This window comes from Pyrus communis, chromosome 11 (genome assembly GCF_963583255.1).
Source record: "Pyrus communis chromosome 11, drPyrComm1.1, whole genome shotgun sequence".
NCBI classification, from domain to species: Eukaryota; Viridiplantae; Streptophyta; class Magnoliopsida; order Rosales; family Rosaceae; genus Pyrus; species Pyrus communis.
The window spans coordinates 10982818-11004506 of NC_084813.1; the positions used below are offsets into that span (position 1 = coordinate 10982818).

At 36.4% G+C, this 21689-nt stretch overlaps 2 protein-coding genes across 4 annotated transcripts; one reads left to right on the top strand and one right to left on the bottom strand.

Moving 5' to 3' along the window:
* The first annotated feature begins 3119 nt into the window (after positions 1-3119).
* Positions 3120-8260, top strand: LOC137707531 (inactive protein kinase SELMODRAFT_444075-like). 3 transcript variants are annotated; one of them, XM_068446416.1, is made up of 10 exons: positions 3120-3346; positions 3964-4686; positions 5212-5366; positions 5454-5548; positions 5693-6756; positions 6847-7007; positions 7111-7187; positions 7289-7436; positions 7523-7672; positions 7800-8260. In XM_068446416.1, exons 2-10 carry the CDS (start codon positions 4512-4514, stop codon positions 7995-7997), a joined length of 2223 nt encoding a protein of 740 aa, XP_068302517.1. In that variant the 5' UTR covers positions 3120-3346; positions 3964-4511; the 3' UTR covers positions 7998-8260. The 3 variants fall into 3 exon arrangements, with proteins under 3 accessions (XP_068302517.1, XP_068302516.1, XP_068302518.1); XM_068446415.1 differs by having other exon boundaries at positions 3121-3346; positions 3964-4692; XM_068446417.1 differs by having other exon boundaries at positions 3122-3346; positions 3964-4692; positions 5693-6732.
* Positions 8261-10524: 2264 nt separating this feature from the next.
* LOC137708601 (PRA1 family protein F3-like) lies at positions 10525-13391 on the bottom strand. The gene is made up of 4 exons (XM_068447717.1): positions 12719-13391; positions 11987-12256; positions 11311-11425; positions 10525-11129 (listed from the first exon to the last, which is right to left on the bottom strand). Exon 1 carries the CDS (start codon positions 13277-13279, stop codon positions 12719-12721), a length of 561 nt encoding a protein of 186 aa, XP_068303818.1. The 5' UTR covers positions 13280-13391; the 3' UTR covers positions 10525-11129; positions 11311-11425; positions 11987-12256.
* Positions 13392-21689: the final 8298 nt, after the last annotated feature.

Here is a 21689-nt window from a genome sequence, read left to right on the forward strand (position 1 = left end):
TACTATAAAATCAGTGAATGAAACAAGAACGCAGATTGGTAATTTGAGTACTTTAACTTAATAACATAGAGTAGATTTGCAAGGCTACATCGAATTCCTTAACTATGAACTTAATTACACAACATGATTACAAAATATATAAATATCAAGAACAACATGAATGAAATTAAAGTTCATAGAAGAAGCCCCCTTGAAGCAATTATGATGTTGAACTTCTCCAAGAACAGCGCGGCTGCGTGGTTTCTTTGGTGGCTAGGGATGGTGAATGGAGAAATGATTTTGTTTCTAAAAAGCCAAAGAAAGAGAAGAGAGGGAGCTATGGGCGACCCCAAGGGAAAGCTTATGTAAAAGTGGCTGAAACTCTCAGTTTTATAAGGTTAAAAAGGCTATTACAGATTGCCAATACATCCTAGTAATTGGGCATTTAATTCCCACATTTTTTGTTGTTATTGGTCTTATAAGGAACCATATTCAGTGTCCACTTTTAATTCTTTGTCTACATCGGCATCTTATTCAATTCTCCACTTTTAGCACCATTTTGCCTTGTTTGTCCTCAACTGAGCTCCAAAATACGATTAGCTACACACTAACACAAAATAGGGTAAAATGCAACTAGTTTAACTCAAAAATATCACAAAGGGACTAGGAATGGATGGTATAAATGTATGAAATATATGAGTTATCAGGTTCTTGGCTAACAATGAAGGCCTGCCTTCAAAGGACAAGCAAGGTATATTGCAAGCTCTTAAAACTAGTCTAAAAATGAATATTTGCATGATGTATAGGTCATAGATTCAGGAGCCACAAACCATAAAGTTTTAGGGAAAGGAAAGATTAACTTAATGTCAGACAAGATTGAGTCTAGTGCATTGTTTGTTCTTTCATGTCTTTTTCAATTGCTCTTTGTTGGAAAACTCACAAATGCCCTAAACTGCTTAGCCATATTCTCTCCTCACATTGTAATTTTTCAGGACTGTGTCACCAAGAAGAAGATTGGTGAAGGGTTCCTTTTAGACGAACTTTATTACATATCGAAGGATTTCCAAATTCCAAAGGCAATTCAAGTTCAACCAAGTCTAGCTTAAGATAAGCAGCTATGGCATCACAGATTAGCTCACCTTCAGAATTGGTTTTGTCAAACTTTTTTCCCATTGTTTGTAAGGAGTTAATCCAATGTGAAACTTGCCACGTGTCTAAGTTCACTAGACTTCCTTTTGGTTCATCTTTATCTAAGTCTAGTCATGCCTTTGAACTTGTACACTTTGATGTATGGGGACATTTTCTTTAATCCTTTGATGGTTATAAATATTTTGTAACTTTTATTGATGATTTCTCAAGAGGTACATGGTTATATCTTTTGAAAGCCAAAAGTACAGTCATAGAATTTTTTAAAAACTTTCATAATCTTGTCAGCAATCACTTTGCTTCAAAAATTAAAACATTTAGGTCTGACAATGGTTTTGAATACATGTCCCATAACATGAAACATTACTTGAGCATTCATGGAATCATGCACCAAACAAGTTGTGTAGGCACTCCATAACAAAATGGCATATCTGAAAGGAAGAAATGTGATTTACTTGAGAAGACTAGGGCTCTAATGATCCAAATGAATGTGCCAAAGAAATTTTGGTCTTAATGGGTTATGACTAATGCATATCTCATAAATCGACTTCCTAGTAGGGTTTTGAAATTTAAATCTCCAATGGAAGTGTTGAAAGGGAGAAAAACTGAACTGTCTCACCTTAGGGTGTTTGGTTGCACAAGTTTTGTTCACATATAGTCTCATCACATAGACAAATTGGATCCTAGGGCGAGCAAATGTATCTTTCTTGGTTACTCATCACAAAAAGGATACAAGTGTTATAACCCAAAATTACAGAAACTTGTCGTCTCAAAGATGTAAAGTTTCATGAAACAAGTCCTTGCTTTACCAAACACACTGATGCCTCCAATTAGGGGAAGTTGTTTCTTGAGTTTTATCCTTTACCTAAGGCTGAAGAGTCCATACAAGAAATGGAAACTCTTGGAACTATTGAAGGAAATGAAGTTCATCCTACTGAAAGTGAGACTACTGATTCAAGCAATTACAAAGAGTCTTATATGTCACATGATGACTAAGAAAACATGCCCACTGAAGTTCAACCAACTATCAAACGAAATCCTCCTCAACTCAGAAATCCTCCCATAAAGTTCAACCAACTATAAAAGTAGTCTTATATAAAAGACTACTTTTATATATATATATATATATATATATATATATATATATATTGTTGTGTGAAACAATGAAAAAAAGAAAATTTTAAGCGGGCAACCACATTTTTGAAATCTAAATTAATTGCCCCTAGACAACCGCTTCAAGTCGTATTTATAAGAGCAAAAAGAGCAACCAAACAATGCTTTGGGCCATACATATTATTAGCAAATACCCACAACCACTTAAGTGAACAATCTTATTTTATTTAATTTTTTTTAATTATAATGTGTGATTAGTTTAAAAAAAAATTATTGCTAATTCGATTCGTTATGAGGTTAATGTAAATAATATTATTTATTAAAAAACATTTTATACTAATTTAGCTATTAGGTTGTTATAAAAAATAAAAAAAAACTAACGAAAAGTTTTAAATTTTTTTTTTTTAATGAAAAACTCTTTTTAAAGGTATAATTAATAGTATCAGAAAAAGATATAAATGTGGATTTTTATTAAAAATAAACAATGTCAAGAATGTTTTGTTAGACTTCCCATAAAAAAAAGCAAAATTTATGTTTATGTAATTATTTGGTAGATAAGAGTTTTATTAATAAATAATTTAGATACAAAAACGATGCCGCAAGGACCCGGTCTCCCGCTCCCCAAACAATAATATAAAAAGGTCAAATCAGTAATAAAACCAAGAACTAGGGGTATTTTTCACAGCTCGCTCCTCGACGGCGATCCACTGCGGAAAATTACAGTGACACCTCTCTCTCTCCTCCCGCCTCTCTCTTGGTCTGACTCTCTGACGTGTGAGCTGTCTCTCTCTCTCTCTTCTTTGTGTGTGAGTCTTTGAGTTTTATTGTTTCTCAGCTTGTACAACAATGCAGTAAATATTTGTATTCAGTGACTCTCTCTCTCTCTCTCTCTCCCTCTCTCTCTCTCCCTCTCCCTCTCTTCAGTCTCTGTCTCATTGATTTTGATTTTACATTTTATCACATTCACAGGAGCTTTCCCTGCATTACCATTTATGACATATCTTTCATTTCTTCAATCCCCACAAACCCTAAAGATTTACTTTCACTTTCTCTTCTTCTCTCTTCTTCTCTGCCGTGAAGGAAGAGCAAAATTCAAGAGTTGAATTTGGTAATGGCTTTTTGCTTCTGGTTTTTTTTCTTTTGTTTGGTAATTTCTGCTGCTGGGTTTAATCTTGATCGCTTTTTCAAGCTTTAAGTTTAATCCATATATAAATATATACTTATATATAGAATAGATATATTGTCCCTATAGAAGCTCTGCTTTTTTTTCTTTTTTATTTTATTTTATAATATTTTCTGGATTTTTAATGGTTTTCACGTAGTGGGTGAAGTGGGGCTGGTTGTAAAATGCCGTATTTTCTTCCGGCTTAGTCTTGGTGTTAATGGGGCTTTCTCCAAAATTGTTGATTTTGTATTGGTTTTTCTGAATTTTTGGGGTGGTGGGTTGGGAAAGATTTCAGGCATAATGTATTCTGCTGATTTGGGTTTAAAATATCTTATGTTAGTTGGTACAAATTTAATATTTTTTTACTTTGATTTTTCTTGATATTTGTTTGGTTGCTGAGAAAACTGAGGAAAACCAGTAGAAATTTTTTGGATCGGGACCTTGAGTTTACATTTGTTAATTTTTACCCCATTCAACCATTTTGCAGTCCATAATTGTTTGATTTTGTACAGAATCTGCTACATATTTGTTGCTGCTGCTGATTTGATTGTTCTTTCTAGGTACATCATGCTGTGGGCTCGGAAAATCTGAAGCTTTTTCTTTGAGGAACTTGATTTGGCCGCTTTTACTTTTTGCCCCACCTGTTTCACCCCTCAATTATTTGAAGGATCGAAAGCAGTTTGATGCTTCTGTGTCGCTTTGCATATTCTGCATTGATTCTCTCATCGTTGCTAGGCGTCAGAAACTGCAAAAGCAAAGCACTGTTGTGTTTTTTCTTTTTTTTTTTTTTTTTTTGAAGTAGAGAATCAATATCCTGCTTTCAGAGCCAAAAGGGTGTCCAGAACTGGAAAATAGTGATACCAATTTTTGTACTGTTTGAGAAAGTGAGGACCCCAATTGGGTTTCTAAGTTAGGTTCTTGGGAATTTAGGTGACTTGGGTAAAAGGGTCTTTTCAATGCAGGTTCTACAGCAGCTAGGTTGCTAGAGCGAATGGTGGTGCATGTCCGATAGTATATGTTCGGAATCTTTGCTTGTGGCTTTGAGGGCATTTGAGATTGAACGTTTTAAGGAAGGTGATTTTGCAATTGTGTGGTGTAAAATTTGGTAATGAGTCGAGAACCGAAGCGGGGGAAGCAGGAGAAGGGCTCCGATGACGCTGAGAAGGTTGTCGTCGCGGTTAAGGCCTTGAAGGAAGTTCCTAAGACTGCTCTGGTCTGGGCGTTGACTCATGTTGTCCAACCTGGTGACTGTATAACACTACTTGTGGTTGTGCCCTCTCAAAGTTCTGGTATCTTTACGCTTCCTTTTCTAATTTTTGCCTATTTTCGTGTTTAATGAATACATAATAGGTGCGTTTTACTTCAACGCATAGATCCTAATAGTTCCCTCTTTAGTTTTACCTTGCAAAAGATCACACCATCCTACTTTCAAAAGGGGTTGGTACCCTCTGTTTATTGCCATTAGGACTGTGTAGTAGCTCGTTCTTTTTCATCGGTTAACGTTTAATGTTTTCTTCGTTGGTGAGCTTGCCTGTATGTTTCTTATCGACTCTGTGACTACAGCTTACGATGCAATTTGAATTTATTTGAGTTATTTGAGGAGGTTATCAGGATGTTTGATTGAATTGTTCAAGTACACAACTCTATTAATTACTATGAAAGAAGACTTGCACTCTAGTTTTAGTAAAATTCTGAAATCGAGCCTTAGTCTTTAAGCTCTAAATCCAGCAACTCTTTCCATTTTTGCAGTTTGTTTACATGTTACAAATTTTGATGCTGACAACTTATTCATGTTCCCCAATTTTCAGGTAAAAAGTTATGGGGCTTCCCAAGATTTGCAGGGGATTGCGCCAATGGTCACCGGAAGTCTCATACAGGAACAACCTCTGAGCTGAAATGCGATATATCAGATTCCTGCTCTCAGATGATCCTTCAGCTCCATGAAGTTTATGATCCAAATAAGGTAAGTTCATTGATATTTAATAATACTTATTAGTATTAAACACGTACATTTCCATGGATATTGACGCCTTGTTTGACTATTTTGCAGATAAATGTCAAGATAAAAATTATTTCTGGATCACCTTCTGGTTCTGTGGCGGTAGAGGCTAAAAAAGCTCAAGCCAGTTGGGTTGTTTTAGACAAGTAATGCTCAATTTGTTTATCTTTTCCACAAATAGGATTATTACTTGTAGTTTACTACTTTATTAACAGGATTCTGGATCACCATGTCTTGCGTTGAAACTATATACCTTTGCCTAAACATTAATGGGTTTGTGATTTTTACAGACATCTAAAACATGAGGAAAAACACTGCATGGAAGAGCTGCAGTGCAACATTGTGGTTATGAAGCATTCCCAGCCAAAAGTTCTTCGCTTGAATTTGAATGGATCATCTAAAAAGGAACCTGAATTGGCCAGTTCCTTGCTGTCTGAGCATGGTGCAGGGTCTGATAAACATCCCAAGCAGAAGAATGATTCTTTGAGTTCCATTCGAGGGCCGGTTGTGACTCCAACTAGTAGTCCAGAGCTTGGGACACCATTCACAGCCACCGAGGCTGGTACCTCATCGGTGTCAAGTTCAGATCCAGGAACTTCACCTTTTTTCATTCCAGAAAAAATTGAAGATCTGAAGAAAGTGGAATCATTAGTTAGTAAAGAAATCAAAGTTCTTGATGACAGTAGTTCAGACACAGACAGTGAACATTTATCATCTTCAGGTAGTATGAGGTTCCAACCATGGATAGCTGAATTTCTTGATTCTCATCGTCCATCCTTGCAACACATGGAAGAAAGCTCACACAGAAGTAACGATAACTCGAAAGCATCTACTACCAAGGCCTTTTTACTGAAATTTTCAAAAATTGATAGAGATGCTGGAATTGGAATGCCCAATCATAGAGCTGACATGGAGTTCAGCGGAAATCTGAGAGAAGCAATTTCACTGTCCAGAAATGCTCCTCCAGGCCCCCCTCCATTATGTTCAATATGTCAACACAAGGCACCTGTGTTCGGAAAACCTCCAAGGTGGTTCAGCTATGCAGAGCTCGAGCTTGCTACCGGAGGATTTTCACAAGCCAATTTTTTGGCTGAGGGAGGGTTTGGTTCTGTTCACAGAGGGGTGCTGCCGGATGGCCAGGCTGTTGCTGTCAAGCAACACAAATTGGCTAGTTCTCAAGGCGATCAGGAGTTCTGTTCAGAAGTAGAAGTCCTGAGCTGTGCTCAGCACCGAAATGTTGTCATGTTGATTGGTTTCTGTATTGAGGATAGAAGAAGATTGCTGGTCTATGAGTATATATGCAATGGGTCATTGGATTCTCATCTATACAGTAATATTTCTTTTTCCGACAGCGGTAAACGTATTTTGTATGGAATGATACTTGATGTCAATTTATTGTGAAACTATATTGCATACTTACAATGATCTTCTGGGTCTGTTTCAGGGCGACATCGTGAGCCTTTAGAATGGTCTGCACGGCAAAAGATTGCTGTAGGGGCAGCTCGAGGGCTACGATATCTTCATGAAGAATGCAGAGTGGGTTGCATTGTGCACCGTGACATGCGACCAAACAACATCCTCATCACCCATGATTTTGAACCACTGGTACTGCGAACTTCTAGTCCTGTATTCAGATGCATGAATTGTGTATTTCGTTAGCTACTTAGTAGATAAAAATGTTGTTGACTTTATCCACTTTTCTTTCTAGGTTGGAGATTTTGGCCTCGCAAGGTGGCAGCCTGATGGGGACACGGGTGTGGACACAAGAGTAATTGGAACTTTCGGGTAAATCTCAAATAACAGCCCTTGCTGATGCCATTTCACCTTCCATCCAACTCTGTTATATGCTGCTCTGCATTTATCTGATGATTTGTTCTGTGTTGCAGATATTTGGCTCCTGAATATGCTCAAAGTGGTCAAATTACTGAAAAGGCTGATGTTTATTCCTTCGGGGTGGTCTTGGTGGAACTTGTTACAGGGCGAAAAGCTGTGGACCTTAACCGGCCTAAAGGGCAGCAATGTCTCACTGAATGGGTATGATAAAGCAAGTTGTAGATATCATATGTTTGTTCTAGTCTGTTGCTCGATTTTTATTGCTTATAACTTTTGATCCAACACAGGCGCGCCCGTTATTAGAAGAATTTGACATTGATGAACTGATTGACCCCAGACTTGAAAACTTCTATTCCGAACACGAGGTTTACTGCATGCTGCACGCTGCGTCGCTATGTATACGGCGGGATCCGCAATCTAGGCCTCGCATGTCTCAGGTAAAGAGGAACTCCGGAAAAAAGACATCCCAACTTGTTCTAATGACTAGCAGTTACAGCTTACTTTTAGGCTTTACAGGCAACCTATCTTGAATCTTAAGACATATGTTTGTTCATGTTCTTTAAGGTTCTGCGCATACTAGAAGGTGACATGATGATGGACACAAATTACATGTCAACGCCCGGGTATGATGTAGGATGCCTGAATGGTCAGGATGTGGGATGCCGGAGTGGCCGACTTTGGTCAGAGCAGCAGCAGCAGAAGGAACATTATAGCGGCTCGCTACTAGATGAGGCGATGGAAGGGTACGAGAAGCTCTCTTGAGAATTTAAGGCCAGGTTTTAGGGAGAGGGACAGGGCAGGGCGGACTTCATGCGAAAACCATTTGTGAAGCGCTCGCCTTTTAGAACTACCACATATTTGGTGGACTAAAGATGTGATCTCCTTTTTGTAACGTAATCCATAATTCCTTTGATATTTTGGTTAATGCCACCTGCATTTTACTTCTGTATAGTAAAAAGAAGAGAATAGCAAGGTTTTGGAAACTTTTATTGGTGAATCTAATGAAAAATACCACTTCAAGTCTTCAATTGTGTTCCGTTAGCCATGCGCATGTTTTTCGGGCAAATTGGAAAGCTCGGCCGAGCATTGATTCTAAACGACGGAACGCTATATGGAGATGAGAAGAATAACAGCTACTCACTGAGATGGAATTTGCTTCAATTCATCTTCATTGCAATTTGGATCTAGCTTTGAAAAACCGGCTTATTTTTTCGGAAAAACAGGTGAATAGTGCCCATTAAATGAAATTTTGAAGACTATCAACCTACCCCCTTTCTGTCTTTATCGTAAGAGAGCAGAGAGCGCAAACTTCAGATCTGAAAACTCGAGTCCCCAACACTGCTCGTTGCTTCATCGCGTCCTTTGCGTTCTCCCTCGTATCATCAATATCACCAAGAAAGAATTGGAGTTGAATCACTGAAATGGATTGTTAAAGATAATTGAGAATCAGTGATTTGAGTTACAGATTTCATTTTGATGCCAAATTTGGGTGACTGACCTGAAACAGTTGTCAAATAAGGTCTCATTCAAGCTACTCAGATTTCCACCTCTAAACTTATCATACTTTTGACATTTCAATTGCCTTAATTCACTTTGTAAGCTATGTCACAATGCTGATTTGAAAGTAGCTACTACTGTGAGTGGTTTTATCTTAAACAAGGAGACAAGAAGAGAGAACAAAAACAGTTGTTTACTACAAATTATGTTGTTTATAGGAACTCAAATGAATGATAGGTTTCATTAGCCTGCTAAACAAATTATGGTGTTTACGTACGAAGGCATTCTGAACGTGATCGCCTTTTTAATGACCCCGATGACTTTAGTGAAGAGAATGATATTGATGATGATGAAGAATAGTGCAACTATTGATGAAAGATCACATGAGATCGAAGTATTAAGAAATAACGTAGTCGTAAATTTGGTGAACGCATCTAGTTAGACTACTTTTATATTGAACAACTTCTGAATTATTCTATTCGAATTATGTATCAATTGATTGATGGTATTTCAAGTACATTAATAATGTCGTGCAAATGAATCCTAGTTATTTTGTTTGAAATATTTCAATATTTCAAAACAATTTGTTGCACTAATTAGTATTTGAGATAGGTTTCAATTAAGATATAAATATTTTTTTTGAAACAAAGTATATTTAATAATTGACCTTTTTGCCAAACCATTAAATTAATAACACATCCATTATTGTACTAAAAAAAAAAAAAAAAAAAAAGAAAAAAACACATCGATTATTATGCATTTTTTGATCATTTTACACAATCACAATGTTTTACATAAAAATTTACCAAACATTATAACACTGCTTGTTTTTGCTAAAAGCACATTTACAACTATAGTTTACCAAACACGTATTTTATTTTAAAATTGCTTATTCTCAAAGCACAACATGAGCAGATTTTTTTTTTTTTTTTTTTTTTCAAAGCACAACAATACCAAATTAGCTCTTAAAATTTTGGACAAAATGTTCATTGGTTGTAAGTCAATTCAGATGAGAAGTTGATGTCAAAACTGAAGTGTGAAGTTTGTTGTACCAAGTTTTACAATTAGCAGTGGTCGTTGTGGCTTGTGGGTCAAGTGAGGTGAGATGAGATGGAAAGAAATGTATTAGATGAGCCAGACATCGAAAATGTGAGTTAACTACTTAACAAAAGAGGTTGATTAACTTGGTGATGAAGATCTTCTTCAACTTATTGAGTTCCGAGTTTAAACTCTTCCTACTTTATTTAATGTAAATTAGTATAGAATATCGCTTGTATTAAACAAATATTAACTCTTCAAATTTCCTCTCGTTGGTCGTGAAGAAAAGGATGGAGCCGGGGCTGAGGTCCAAATTTATGGCCTAAATTAAAATGCAAGCCCATCCCATCTTTTAATCAACATATGTGAAGAGTAAATTACACTTAACTTCTCAAATTTGATGCGATTGCAATTTCATGTCTCACATGTAAAACATTTTAATCTCATACACAAACTTAAAATTTCATTGCAATATTTTAATCTCATACACAAACATTTTAATTTCATGCCTAAATTAAAATGCAAGCCCATCCTATCTTTTAATCAACATATATGAAGAGTAAATTACACTTTACTTCTTAAATTTGATGCAATTGCAATTTCATGCCTCACATGTAAAACATTTTAATCTCATACACAAACTTAAATTTTCATTGCAATATTATGCAGTGTAGTGAAACAACGACATATTATTTTTTAATAGAATCGCCTAGTTTTCCATCGAGGCTGCCTAGCACACCCAATCGGTTGCCTAGACACCGCCTAATACCCTTGTTGATTTATAGAACATTTTTGAAAGAATCATGGTGGCAGTCCACCGCCCAACGCCTAAGCTGCCGCTTAAACCGCTTTTTAGGACACTAGTCAATCGTAGTATTGAATGACTTATCTCCCTCGTTATTAAAGATTTTTTTTTTACACAACCAAGTCCTTTAAATTTTCTTTGATTTATTAAATTCAAAGGAGAGTTATAATCAAAATGTGTGTATAAAGAAAAAAGGTGCGGAAATCACTTCTCCATATGAACTATCCAAAGCTATAGTCAATTTTAACTTGGGACCCAAATTTTCTCTTCTAAACCGAACTTATTTATTTATTTTTTTACTTTGAAATCTCTGTTTTATCCAGCATATAAAATGGATTTAGAAAGAAAAAGAAGGAAAGCAAACAAGAAACCCGACCAAAGTCACCTCAAACATCCACCCTGTGCTCCGCAAACCCAAAAACACTCAATGGCCTTCACCCCTTCCCCAACCACCCAGCAACGCTACCTGCACCTCCCCTACCACCCACAATCAAAGATTCAAATCTCCTCCCACCATTATATAGAAGCAACACTTCATTCACTAGGATGCATGCCTGCCAAGAAGAACAAGCAGATTGCTGAACAATGTATGCAAAATTGACATAACTGGGACTCTATCGAAAACCAACGAGAAAACAAATAAACATAAAGCCTTCCCCCCCGCCAAATACAATCTATCAAGACAAATAAATAAGTATACTGCATGAATGCACGAAACGGCTTGTGTTGACGTACCGTTTACCTCCTCAGGCTCCTCTCAAATTAACTGCTCAGAAGAATCAGTTGAGAATCCCAACTTCACCATGACTTCTTCTAAACGTTCCATATTTGTCGGGTAAAGATAACCAACCTGCATAATATGAAGCGTCAGTTTATGTTAACAACTCAGAATCTCGCTCAGTTTATAATAACAAATCAGAATCTCGTTTAGTTTATGTTAACAACTCAGAATCTCGTTCAGTTTATGTTAACAACTCAGAATCTCGCTCAGTTTATAATAAAAAATCAGAATCTCGTTTAGTTTATGTTAACAACTCAGAATCTCGTTCAGTTTATGTTAACAACTTAGAGTCTCGTTCAGTTTATGTTAGCAACTCAGAATCTCGTTCAGTTTATGTTAGCAACTCAGAATCTCGTTCAGTTTATGCCAACAACTTAGAATCTCATTCTGTTTATGTTAACAACTCAGAATCTCGTTCACTGGGTAGTAAATCATAAGTTACCTAGAGGAATGTAATTTCAAATAAGCATGTAGAATATCAACAAGTAGGTTGCCATCAAGAAGATGCTTGATTATTATGAATAAAAACGAACTTGCATGCGTGTGCGTGTGCGTGTGTTTCTTTTTTGGATTCAGATGAGAGTGAACCAAAACATGTTCAAGGAAACCACAAGGTCCAAGGACACTGACCAATGCTTCCAGTGAAGATGCTCTGTTATAAACTGCTGAACCAGCACGCTTTAGTTTTAGCTGAACCGGTATTCTTTCCCCACCGCAGAACATTCCTGAAGAAAAAATTATCAAATGACACGAGTCAACATAACAACGACTCCACTTGAAATATATAGGACTCCGGAATCAGAAGATCCGCAGATTTTTTACAACCCTCCACGTAATGAAAGAAAGACGCAGAACGGGATCCTGCAAGTTGTACTTGATCCGTTTCTGGAGCAGTGCATCCTGAAATGCAAAGACAAAATTTAGTAGTTCCTTAGAGAAGTGTGTTCAACTCCAATCTAAGAAAAGAGCACTTCAGCATGTTCAACTCCGCAGAAACATCTAATGCCACTGAAGTTATGACGAGTGGTGCTGTATTGCAAGTATCCTTCCTCGAGGGTCGGCTCATCGGATAGTTCATCAGCATGAGCGAGGTCGGGACAAGTAAAAAATACCATTTGACAAGGCAGAACCAAATTACACAGACACACGGGGACGGAGGCAACAAAATCGGGAACAAAAATGCACGGCAATTTTCCACCATAAAAAAAAAAAAAATACTAGATTCATCGCAAACCAACAAATTGGGTGCAGCAGCAGAGTGGCAGATACAATCAACAACTTCGATCACCAAAACCCATAAATTACAAAAAAAGAAAAAGAAAAAAGAAGAACAAAACAGAGAATCGAATCGAATTGGAGTACTTAAGCAGAGGAAGATGCAGGCGTAGTCAACAACGCGGAGTTCTCTTCGTCCACCGGCAAGTCATCCGTCTTCCTCAACGCCGCGTGCGCAATCACCAACACAACCCCAATCAGCAGCGCCACCAGAATATTCACCGTCGCGTGGGTCAAGAACAGCAGCACGATCGTCACCACCGCCAGCACGATCAAAACGACGCGGTCGTCTACCGTTTTTCCGAACAGCACCAGCGGCTCGTCGCGGAGGAAGTAGAGGAAGAGCCAGGCGGCCATCATGACGACGAAGACGATGAGCGAGATCGGGTGCCAGAGCAGGCTGAGGAACAGGATCAGGAGCACCACGATGGCATAGTTCATCCGGAAGTAGGCGACGTTGGATCGGACCCGCCCGAAGGCGTCGTGGAAGGAGGAGGGGAAGTTGAAGGACCAGAAGTTGAACATCAGCTTCCATGGCCGGCGCGCTCCGAGGCCGGCTCTGATGCGGTCCTTGGCGCGTGAGATGTACTCGCCGGAGGGGCCTTGGGAGGACGAGGAGGAGGTCGGGATTGTGCCGTAGGTGGTCATCGGACGGTGGTTTGGGCTTTGACTTTTTGACTGTTGGGAGGGAGTTGAAGGTTGACGACAGAAGATCGAAGAAGAAGAGGAAGGCGAAGAGACAGTGGAAATTGAGGAGATTGGAGGGAATTAAATTATGTGTGAGTGGGGTTTTTATAGGGTGGTGGTGAGGTGCACTGTTTTGATGGTATGTGCATGGCATGATGTGTGGTGTGATTGGTTGATGTTGATTAAAGTTTGGACAACTTTTGTGTTATGTGAATTATTTATGGGCATATGGCCATTATTTCATCTTGTGTTTTGTCTGCGTTTGATTGTTTCTACAATATAGAGGGAGATGCTACTAACCTTTTCAGTCGATATTTTTTGGAACAACAACGATACAGTGATTTCATTGATAAGAACCAAATAATACAAGAGAGTGCCATATTAGATACATAATCTCCAATAACCAATCTTGATATCAAGAGGAATTTGTACAAACTAAATCAATAAATTAACTTCAACATGACACCACCAACAATTACCCTAAACACGAAGAGCAAACATTACAAATCTGATTTTTGAATGCTACAAGATGATGAAAATCGTCTAGTTTCTAATTCATTCATTAAATATTCTTTGCAACAAATCAACTAAATCATAAATTGTTTAACTGTTCAATTAACGTTGGATAAGAATTCATCTCAAATTATTTGAGAGGGTGATGCCCTACAAGTGATTCAAACTCCTGGTAGTTCCTCATTCGGATTGGTGGCAAAGACATTAGGATTGGTTCGGGCAGCTTTATGGATTCTCAAGTTGTGACATCCGCTATTTTGCCAATATGATGGCCTATAGATTGGCCAAGTTAGCTTTATTTTCAGCTTTTGATATCTGTCGATACGAGGAGCCTCCGGATATAATCTAGGCTGCTATTCTCGATGATCGTAAGCTTCCGTAATGTCTTCTAGTAAACTCACAATCTCTTCACGTAAAAGAACAAAGTTGAAATTGCATGTTTAATTGAAATAATATTGTTTGTCTTTTGTTGAATAACTATTGGATGACTAAGTTGTTGGGACATAAAATATCCTGACCTGTTAAAGCACGCCATATGTATTCTTAGCTCAATATGATTGTCATGCCCTTGGTGGACCATGCGGACATTATCCATACCTTGATGGGCTTATGGGCCTCTATTCTGCAGAACGCCCAAGAAATCCACAATCATCAGGCCCTGAAGCCCATCTCCCGCCAAACAGCCTAAAAGCGAATAGCCTTGATGTACTACTGGCTTGTCTGTTAGTCCCTGTGCTTGGCGGGAACTACTGAAGTGTACTCGAGATGTATGTTAGGGAGCATCCTCTGCAATGACCTTGTAGAATACTTCCACATTGGTGTTGCAGACAAGGTACCACATCTGTGTTGCCTAGAGACATGCTCAAGAGGTTTGCTCAATAAGGCTTGCACCATCCTAGCAGAAGAACAAAGGATTGCTTAGCATGGCCTGCAACTCTATTGTTAGGCTGCATACGAAGAGTCTCTCCTATAATTAGCCAAGTCAACTAGGAAAATTGATAGTTGTTACTTACTACTCATAACTCTTTTAATTTAGCTTATATCAACCCTTTTCTCTGACTTATGCATTAGAAGCCCTTTGACGAATATCCTCTATTTTCGTGGGTGTTCGTCAATTAGCTTAATGGCGGTAATTGTTGAAATTATTTCGTCCATGGAAAAATTTCCATCCACACATGCCACGCATTTAAAGAACTCATAATTGAGAGTGATGTGATATGAATGTTTAATGAGAACCTTATAATACTTAAAAACTATTTCATCTTTTAATTTTTCATTGTTTTAAAAACTAAAAATAGTTATCAAATGAAATTATATTTAAAAGTAAGTGACCATTTATAATAATGGTAGAAATATGTTGAGTTCTTGCATGACATCGTGAGTTTGAACTTCGTCAGTGACTAATTTAACAAAATTGATTGTTTGTCAAAAAAAAAAAAAAAAAAAAAAGGGGTTTTCCTAGAGAAGTGAAGGAGAATACATAGAACTAATTATTCCATGCTCTAATCAAGTAATCCAGTATCTACCCTAAACTCAATTATGTTGTGCAAAGCCAAAGAAAGATGTTACTTTCACACGCGTAGATGTAGACGTAGGAGGAAAAATAAGCAGGTGCACCGCATTATTATGTGACATGAAACATTCTAAAGTTGCCTTGTGCAAAATCATGGGCCCAATCTTCAACTACTCTTCAAGAAGGGAACGGTTGGAGCATTGTGTGGACAAGACCACACTAAGCTCCGTGGGACGATAATGGGAAAGCGACGTACGGGTACCAACGAGGTGAAGGCCTGCCCTCAATGCCACGTGGCTTGCTGGAACCACGGCCAAAAAAGTAGTTGAACCTTTTCCTTTTGGACCAAAACTATGTAGGTGCCCCTTTCTACGGATCACGATCCTCTCCTAGACGATGATCTTCCTGATCAAGGAGTGTGGGCCGTTACATGAAAATCTAATGGTTATAAATAGGAAGTTTATTTAAATTTATAATAATTATAACCGTTGAATTTTCATCCAACAGCCCATATTCCTTGGTTAGGAGGATCCTCATCCTTAGATCAGGAGAGGATCCTGATGCCCTTTCTACTACTGGAAGCCAGTTGTTCAGACGCGTGGCAGGATGCTATTGGACAAAATCTGGTGTTTTGGCGGAGTTAGCCAATTATAAGGTGCCACGTCAGAATGTCGAGGATCCTGTAACTTTAAAATTGCCGCATTGGGAAATTTAAACCAGGGTTGTACAGTGAGTGCGGGCCTCGCCTTGTTGTTGGTGGAGAATTCTATGTTCCAGGTTGGTTGTCACTCTTATTCTTCCAGATAATGTTAGAGTAATCAAAATTTTAAATTAAATTTATAAATTAATTAATTTATCATTAATAAGAGATAAATATGTTAAACGATATTTAATTAATAATTCAATTATCTATAACTACATCATTTAGTTTGTAAATTTGATTTAAAAATTTAATCTCTCTCCACTACCTTTTTTCCACGCTTGACCAAAAAACATGTTACTTTTTCACGTAGAAATATCTGTTATAACTTTTTAAGTTTTAACTGTCAGTTTATAGTATGGCATGTACAATGATGGACAAAAGTAGGATGGAAGGAAATTGACTTAAAATTCATTTCAAGAACCCTTCTTCATTCCTCCTTTACTTCACGTGTATCTTCTATTTATATAGTACAAATATGAAAACAAAATACACTAAATGCTTATTAAATGAGCCTACGGTCTAAAGACATCACTGATATTCATAGCGGAAACAACTTTATCTACTAAAAGTGTTGCAACTAGTAACACTAGAGTTAATGTAACAAGTAAATTAGAATTGTACTCCAACATTACCTAAGTTGCCTTGTTCACGGGCATGTTCGAGTAATAGTAGTACGGGAAGGATTGAGGAAGAAAGTTGGGATAGAAAAATTTGAGTCAAGAGGATGAATTTAGTTTGAAATGGAGGAGAACAGTAAAAAGCAGTTGCTAGTTTCGAGTAGAAAGAAAAATGATTGTCATTCATTTATATATATTTTAGGAGAAACTTGAAATACGTTCAATTTTATAGCCCAATATTAGGATTAGTCCAATTTTTAGTTACTTTTAACTTAGCTCCAATGACTAGGATTCCATGTCAGCAATTTTTCTTATTAGGTTGATTTTTTTTGCATTGTTATTACTATTTTACCCTCCTATAGCTTTTGCACATTCTCCATATATCTCCCATGTTTTAAATTTTTATCAGCATTCAAATTCATTGTTCATTAGTTTCCTTCATCTTTCTCCCCGATTTCTTGATAACAATTTTTAAATTTGAATTTCTTATCAATCTATTTTTAAGGAAGGCTTAATCACTTTTAGCTTTCTATACAAATTAGATGTGTTTTATACGTGCAGATTTTTTCAGGAGACCTATTCTCTAGGTACACTTTTATGATCGTGTTTTTCCTTCGTGGTTTGGCGATACTCAACCTTCTTCGTCTATCAAAGGACTAAAACACAACAAATTGAAAATTTCAAGTCAGGTATATTATAATTGTTTTCTCCTTTATTGTTGTTTGGTGTGCGAATTTTTACATGAAGACTTTATCCTAATCCCCCTAATTCCCTTCTATCATCTCTCATTGATATGCTTCTTTCTCTTTTTATTAAAAAAAACCAATGCACAGAAAGTGTTTGATGTTATACCTCTTTGAAAATTGTACTCTTTAATTCCTGTAATCCATATATTTATGACTTTCATAGTTATATCTATGTATAACGTTTGTGGGGTTGTAATCTTGGATTTGGCAGACGAGATAGATTTAACATGGTAATGGTGTGTGACTTGTACGAGCAAAGGCCTGACATGAAATTTCCCACCTTCTGCATATCCTGCATCACACACTATATCCAGGACATAGGATATAGTAGATATTGAAAAGGATGAACAATCTATGAGTCAGGAGTTTGTGATGGAACCCCCATTGACAAAGAGGCCCCCAGGTAGACCAAAAGTTAAAAGACTAAAATCTATTGGGGAAGAAGCCCGCCCCAACAAGTGCAGTAGGTGTGGTGATGCTTACATCTCCATTGCCATTTTAATTTTTTAATGTTAACATAAATTTTTTAATATACAATGATTATTTTACATTAATTAAGAGGCGTGGAATTGGACAAAGCTACACAATGTACTAGTCATAATAATTTGGCATTAAATTTGCTATCCACTGGTGTCGAACTTAAGAGACCCCCTACCACCATTTACAAATAGGAAAGAATATCACTAGACCGTAATGCTAAATATCACATAATAAACCATATTGTAATTGAATGAATTGCTTTATTGTTTGAAAAGTAAAGAAGTTTCGTGTTTTCCATGTTCAGCTATCTCCGTATTTTTTAAGTCACATCTTTTTCCCTCATTAACCAACACTTACGTTGCTTTTATCATCTAAAATCAAAGTGGTTAATTATCATCTAGATGAAAATTAATAAAGTAAATCTAATACATTTTTAAAGTAAAATTTTCTTTAATAAAATGGGATATTGATTGATATTAAACAAATTTAATACATTATAATCCGATGGTATTGAATTGAAACTTTGATATAGTTGATAAGAATGGTAATTATGTGTATATTCGCAAGAGAAGAGGCATGATGACAAATACAAGATGAAATTATACTTACATATGATAAATACTCAGTCAGCGACAGCGTGGTTGGACTTGGGTTGTGAGTTGGAGGTAATTAATATGAGATTTACCCTTTGATGCCATCACATACTTAATTGTATTATTTATGGTGAACTTAGTTGCATGCATGGCTTTTTATTTTCTGTTATTCCTCCCATGGCAATGGCATCACAGTCAAACCATGCATATTTTGTTGGATCGATTGCTTCGGCTAGTATTGACTTTAGGTTTGATTTTTACCAAAAACGAATTTGAATTATATTATGGCGAGCTCATTGTGAGGCTTATTTCACTTCTCCATGTTAGAGTGAATATCCAAAGGATGGCTTTGAGGTACGACTTGAATTGTTTCCTTAAAGTATTATTTGCTCCCACTCGAATAAGTTTGCTAAAGGGTTCTTGGCAAATTACTTCGAGGATACAACAAAGTATGAAATATTCGATTAGCAAAATTGAATTGTATTCCCTTAGAAATAATTAGAAAGAAATTGTATGAATGTGATGGAGAGAGAAGAGATAGCAAAGAAATTGTGTAGAAAACAAATTTCTAAATTTGTGTATGAAACATTATGCCATAACATGTATTTATTGACATTAAAGCACCCATTCATTTTGGTTGAAGATATATAACTTTTATTAAGAGTGTTGACCTAAAAGACATGTCTAATTTCAGAAACTAATATTGACTGGTTGCATCCTTTTAATTTTACTCATACTGTTTGAGTATAACAATCTCATACATTATGTCTTTTAATCAAATGTAGCAACAACTTAACCAAAAGGTACAAGAGTAAAAGGGTGGATTATACAACCTTTGTAAGGTTGCCACACACATGCTGCGCACGCAGCACTATTATAATATATATATAATATTATATATTTATTATTGAAATCTTTAACACCCATATTTTTATTATGGATAATATCGTTTGTTAAAAAAAAAATTTATTACTTCTTTTGCATGTCTTTTCCTTTCAAAGCTTGGTAAATCATGCATGACCTATTACTACGACACTAACATAACCATAGACGGAGCTACTATGGGCCTAGGGGGCGGATGGCCCCACTCAAATTTTTTTGGGTGAAAAAATGTATAGATTTGCATCCCAATGACTAGCCCTAATTAAATTACAATTAAGGGTAGACAATTAAAATAAAGGAAAACTAACAAAAAGTTCAAAAAAACTTTAGTTTTAATGAAAAATGACAAATAAAGGTGTAGTGAATAGTACCAGGAAAAGGTAAAATTGTGATTTTTCGTTAAAAGTAAACAGTACTAGGAGTGTTTCGTTAAAACTCCCTTAAAATAATTCTACCATTTTGCATCTACAATGCCCCACATTATGACAATTAAATTAATAATTAACTTGCTTGTGACATTAGCACCAACTCTTCTAGTTGCTACTACCACCATTGAAAGAGCATTTTCGACCATGAAATTTTTGAAAAATCGACTGAGAAATTGGATGAATGATAACATGGTAATTTTTATAGAGAAAGAAATATTTGATGGTATTAGTAAGGATGTTGTCATGTAATGCTTTCAAAATATGAAAACGTATAGAGGGATATTTTAATAAGTTGTATGAAAAACTTTATAGATTAATATATGTGTTTTTTTAGTAAATTCTTAAGTCTTTTAATTGTGACTTTGAGGATGCCCCCACTCGTACAAGTCTTTGGCTTCATCCCAACCCACCACCCCCCCCCCCCCCCCCCCCCCCCCCCCCCACACACACATTATATATGTATGTATGTATGTATATTCATTAAGACATTATTGTATGTATTTATATTCATTAAGACAATATCGTTACGTGTTAAGGTCAATAATATAACACTATATTTTATTTTCTCCATACAACTTAAGACAATATCGTTACGTGTTAAGGTCATTAATCCTCATTCATTCCTTACAACTAAATCCTTATCACTTCCAAATCTTCCTGGGTTCGTTTGGTATGTAAGATTGAATTAGAATTAATAAATCTTTAAGTTAAAGGTATATTAGAGGTGAGGAATTTAAATATTATGACAAACTAGAGAGTAAAAAGATGAATTACTCATGAAAAAAACTTATCCATTCCAATTCTCTTCAAAATTGTAGGATTAGAAGGTATGAATTTTCTTCGTGTCTAATCTTCTTCTAATCCCGCCCAAATAAAAAATCATTCAATTCTATCTTCAATGTGCCTTAAAAATTAAGGAGTAATCCATTACAATCCAATCTGAGCCCTCCCCGATACTAATCATCACCTATTTGTCCTCAGACTCCCAAGTCCCAACCCATTAGTTAGTTTTGTAATTTTCCATTTTTGGTATGAACTTTTCATCATGTTCTTTCTCCTTTTGGGTTCTTCTTTGTAACATTGACGTCCATACATGTTAACGTGCCTTGAAGTCATTATCACTAATCTCACCTCACACTCATCATCCTCCCAACCACTTTCTTGTACACAAAGTTACCCTTCACTCCTCTTATAAAAAAAAAAAAAAATCTTTCCAATATATATATATATATATATATTTTTTTTTGGGCTAAATAGGCTTGTTTGCCAATTTTGCTGGGTTGGAAAACCCTCTTTTATCACATTGGTGAAAAGAAGTTGATTTTTTGCATGACGACATGATTTGAACTCAGTCGGTGGCTAATTTTGCATTTAATCTAACAAAATCTATCATATGATTAAAAAAAAAAAAAAAAAACACTTATAAAAAGTTTGGCAATTTTCTTTCGCAAGTCAAACTAAAGTTAAGGATGTTAATCCTAACATTAGACTCTTGCTTGTCGGGCTGTCTAGTTTATTGTGATCATCATGTCATCTAAATTTACTCTTAGATACGGCTCTAACTAATTAATTTGTAATAATTAATCTAATGGAAGACTAAACAAATGGGACACTCGAAATTTGGGTTGTTTTGGGAAATCAATTAATTAATGTGTTGTTCTTTTCAGTTTAAGATATTTCAGCTTGACGTAAAAACTTGTGATGGAGTTGAGGGTTGCCTCTAAGACTGTACATTCAAAGTTTCACAAGTTTTTCCTACTCGTTGCGGCTGCCAACCTTATCATTTGCACTTAAAGTCTCCTTCCCATCGATCTTCTATATCTGCAAACACACACAAAATTAATTGACAAGCTCTCTCTCTCTCGCTCACCCCAGATTGTTTTGAAGGCGAAAGCT

Bases quoted from the DNA above. Each gene is read 5' to 3' on its own strand.
- LOC137707531 (XM_068446415.1), top strand. From the start codon at position 4,512: ATGAGTCGAGAACCGAAGCGGGGGAAGCAGGAGAAGGGCTCCGATGAC. The intron at 5,367-5,453 runs GTAAGTTCATTG...ACTATTTTGCAG, and splicing joins AAGTTTATGATCCAAATAAG to ATAAATGTCAAGATAAAAAT. The intron at 7,673-7,799 runs GTAAAGAGGAAC...ATGTTCTTTAAG, and splicing joins CTAGGCCTCGCATGTCTCAG to GTTCTGCGCATACTAGAAGG.
- LOC137708601 (XM_068447717.1), bottom strand. From the start codon at position 13,279: ATGACCACCTACGGCACAATCCCGACCTCCTCCTCGTCCTCCCAAGGC.